At 48.0% G+C, this 3,699-nt stretch overlaps 1 protein-coding gene across 2 annotated transcripts in view; it reads left to right on the top strand.

Moving 5' to 3' along the window:
* The window catches only part of PFKFB4 (6-phosphofructo-2-kinase/fructose-2,6-biphosphatase 4), a 60,623-nt gene that overhangs the window by 13,173 nt on the left and 43,751 nt on the right, over positions 1 to 3,699 (top strand). For both annotated transcript variants that reach the window (XM_026656683.2, XM_026656684.2), the window contains exon 2: positions 372 to 488. In XM_026656683.2, coding sequence (XP_026512468.1) covers positions 372 to 488 — 117 coding nt within the window. The remainder of the gene's footprint in view (positions 1 to 371; positions 489 to 3,699) is intronic.

A 3,699-nucleotide genomic window follows, 5' to 3' on the forward strand; every position in this document is an offset into this window, starting at 1 on the left:
CACACACACACACACACACACACACACACACACACACACACACACACCCCTCTGTTGTTTTTTAATCAGTGCAGATGTGTAAGTTTATTGTTCATTATCCACATAGCACGAATAAATGTCCAATGTTGAACTGCTTCCACTGACTCACTTTGCTAAAGCTGTGCACAAATTAGAACAGAGTCCAGTTGCACTGCACTTGCTAGGGAAAACTTTGAAAGTGGTGAAAATGGAATGCTGTAATGGAATAACCACTGAGTGCATGACCTGTCTGACCAGCCACTTCCTTAGGGGCTTACGCGCCATAATTTCCTGCTTTTACTTGAGCCTTTGCTTGGCATCATGTTAATTGTAAACATTTCTTTTTCTTTCAGTCTGTATGACCAATTGTCCTACACTGATTGTCATGGTGGGCCTCCCAGCCAGAGGGAAAACGTACATCTCCAAGAAACTGACACGCTACTTAAACTGGATTGGAGTGCCTACAAAAGGTTTTGTTCTGCTTTTGTTTACATCACAAGGTTTCTTTTGGGACTGTTAGCTTTTTTTCTTTTTTAATATATATTTCCCTGTTGTTTCTTCTTACCCTCTTGTCAATGTCCTTTATTCGGTGCATACTTACTTTCTTTATTCCATTTAAATTTCATTCTGTATATCAGCTGTTTTGTCTGATCAGTTTTCCCCTTTTTCTAGACAGATTCCTGAATGAACTCTCTGCATTTATCTTCCATGTACTGACTCTTACAGTTGACTAACTTGTTTTGGTATCTGAGAAGAGATTTTGTTTACTGGAGGGGTCTGAGTTAGCACTCCTGGAATCAGTTCCTAACTTTACCATTGCCTTCCTATGTGACCTTTGAGGAAATCTCTTTATCTTTATTACATAAAATGGATGTAATAGTATCTATCTCATTGTTGCTCACTGAGTAATGTTGGTAAAGCACTTAGAGAGCCCCGATTAAAGGCACTAAGTAAAAATAAAGTTATAGTTTATTTGTGGAGTGGGCAGGGACTCTGAATCTTTAGAGATGACTAAACATCTAAAGTTTGGAAGACTTAACCAACCCATTACTAAGTGTGAAGACTCAGCATGTTACTACAGTAATGGGGGGCATATAAATACTATAGATATCTACCTATAATGCAGTTAAACAACATAGTTAATGTGAAAGGTCAAACTTCTGACTGCATATATTGAGATCAGACACTCATTTCTTAACTGCTTTTGAAGGGAAAAAAAAGGAATATGGAAAATGTGTTCTGGGCTGTATTTAGACTGCCATTTGACTTTGTCAGACCCTTCCTATTAAGTTTAGGATTGGACTTTTAAAATAATTATTTATAATTTTATAAATCTCTAACATTATTTGCATTGGGTAGATGATTCTGGAAATGGTATGTAGCTTATTGGTAGGTGATAGATGCTCAGTGTTCTTGTGGAACAGTGGGGTGTATATATAATATTTCCAAAATATTGTTGTCAGTTCTGACACCAGTGTCCTCTCGGACGAGTGGTAGCAAAAATCCAGGGCCTTGCAGTTTGGTTTCCAGTGGAGGAGAAATCACTGATTCAGATTCAGGATACCTTTTAAAGTGTAACCTGCTTTTTTTAAACACATGCAGCAGTCATGAAATGAGACAGTCATGCAGGCCATTGCCTTCTTACAGGAAACTCAGGCCAACACTGCTGTCTAGTTCTCAGGGAGGAGCTCTATGTCAAGAAAGGTTCCTAATCAGAGCCCAAGGCAGAGAGCAAACTCTCCTGCTGCTCACACAGTTTCCTCTCTCTCTCTTCCCCCTGAAGCTTCTTCTAACCAAAATTAACATCCTCACAGAGTCAAAACTTGACTCCCAAGACTCAAAACTTGCTTTCACATTAAGAAAAATAACTTAGAAGGCTGTGCCACCTGTTGACATCTCCTATTCAGATGATGGGGCAAATTTAACCATTACATTGACTTTTATTAACAATTTTTTTTTAAATAAGGTATCTAAGTGTAATATCCTTTTAAATTCAGCAAGCTATTATAGTAGCCAGGATTCCTCTGCTGCCTTATCGTGCTTATCGGGGGTGGTTATCGAGCTCAAAGAGATAAATCCTGCACACTCAACTTTGCGAAGCAAAAATCCTATTTTGGACAATACGTAAGACACTGTCCATGTCCAAGATTGGGGGAGTAGATTGTGGGTCTCATCCACAGGCACCGGCTTCCAGTTGTCCTGGGGGGTGCTCAACCCCTGCTCAGCCCCAGGCCCTGCCCCCACTCCACTTCTTCTGTAAATCCCTGCTCCGCCTCTTCCTGCCCCATCCCCACTCCATCCCTTCCCCCAATGCTGCACCCCCACCCCGCCTCTTCCCACCCTGCCTCTTCCTGTCCCCTCCCCCAAGCATGCCTGTTCCCTGCTCCTCCCTCTCTCTCCCAGAGCCTCCTGCACGCCGTGGAACAGCTGTTCCATGGTGTGCAGGAGGCGCTGGGAGAGAGAGGGAGGAGTTGATTGGCAGGGCTGCTGGCGGGCTGGAGGTGCTGGGGGAGGTTGGCTTATCAGTTGCGGTAGGCAGGGATGATTGGCTTGAACTGTGGTAAAAGTTCCACAGACTTCAATAACAGGTCTGTAAATTTAAATGTTTGTGTTTTAAAAATTAAAATTTTAAAATGAACTGGATATTCAGGAAGGGAATCCTTCTGTATCATCTCCATTACAAACCTTGCCATTTGTATGGTTCAGTTGCTATTTCTAATTCCTGACTAGGCTGTCAGTGAGGGTTGTCCTGATAATGGCTGCTGGGGATTTACAATCATATGTCCTGTAGTCTAGTCCTCCTTGCTGCTGTTGGAAATAGGGTGACCAGACGTCCTGATTTTATCGGGACAGTCCCGATATTTACTTGTTTGTCCCGTGTCCCAACCGATGTTTGGTCGGGACACTGAACAAAGAAGCAATTTTTGCCCTCCGCTCCGGCTTGCGCCCCCCCCCGCGACTCCGCCCTCTCCTTCCCCCCATTGGATAGCTCCCCAAATCTCCGCCCTGGCCCCGCCTCTTCCCCACGCACGCCGCTTGCGCGCTGATCAGCTGTATGGCGGCGGCGCAAGCGCTGGAGGGAGGCCAGACACTAGCGTGTGTGGCGCGGCCGCCATGACGATTAAGAAGGTGGTGCGGTGCAGCAGCTGCGCCTGGAGGCCAGCGGAGGAGGGATGTGTGGAGGGGGGATGGAGGGAGGAGGGCCGGGCAGTTGCTCCGAGTCCGCGCCCCTCTCTTGGCGCGGTGGCTGGGGGGGGTCCAGGGTGCGGGCGCTGTAACCCGAAACCTCCCATGAGTGGAGCGGAGGCGGCGGGGGAAGAAGGAGCGGCTCGGCTCGGCAGTCCCACACACACCAAGGGGGGAGCGCTCTGGTTTGTTCACTGGAGCTTATGGCAGCTACAGGGTGGGGAAGGGGGGGGTCTGTGCCTCCTTTGCGGGGCTCTCCCGGCCCCGGGTGGGTTCTCGCTGCCCCCTGCTCCTGCGGCCTTCCCGGCCCCACCCCCCCTGGACTTTGCCTCCTGCACCAGCCTTTGTGTGCGGAGGAGGGACAAGCCCGTGCCGGGAGGGAGGCTGGCTTTTAGGGCAGAGGAGCAGCCGAGCGCTGCATCTTTGATTGCAGAGCCGGGGGGCCCAGCCAGCGGCTGCAGAGGGTTGCGGGGGGGGGGGGGGGGGGCGGGGGGG

Source organism: Terrapene carolina, unplaced genomic scaffold (genome assembly GCF_002925995.2).
Source record: "Terrapene carolina triunguis isolate 2854851 unplaced genomic scaffold, T_m_triunguis-2.0 Scaffold232, whole genome shotgun sequence".
In the NCBI taxonomy this organism is placed as follows: domain Eukaryota; kingdom Metazoa; phylum Chordata; order Testudines; family Emydidae; genus Terrapene; species Terrapene triunguis.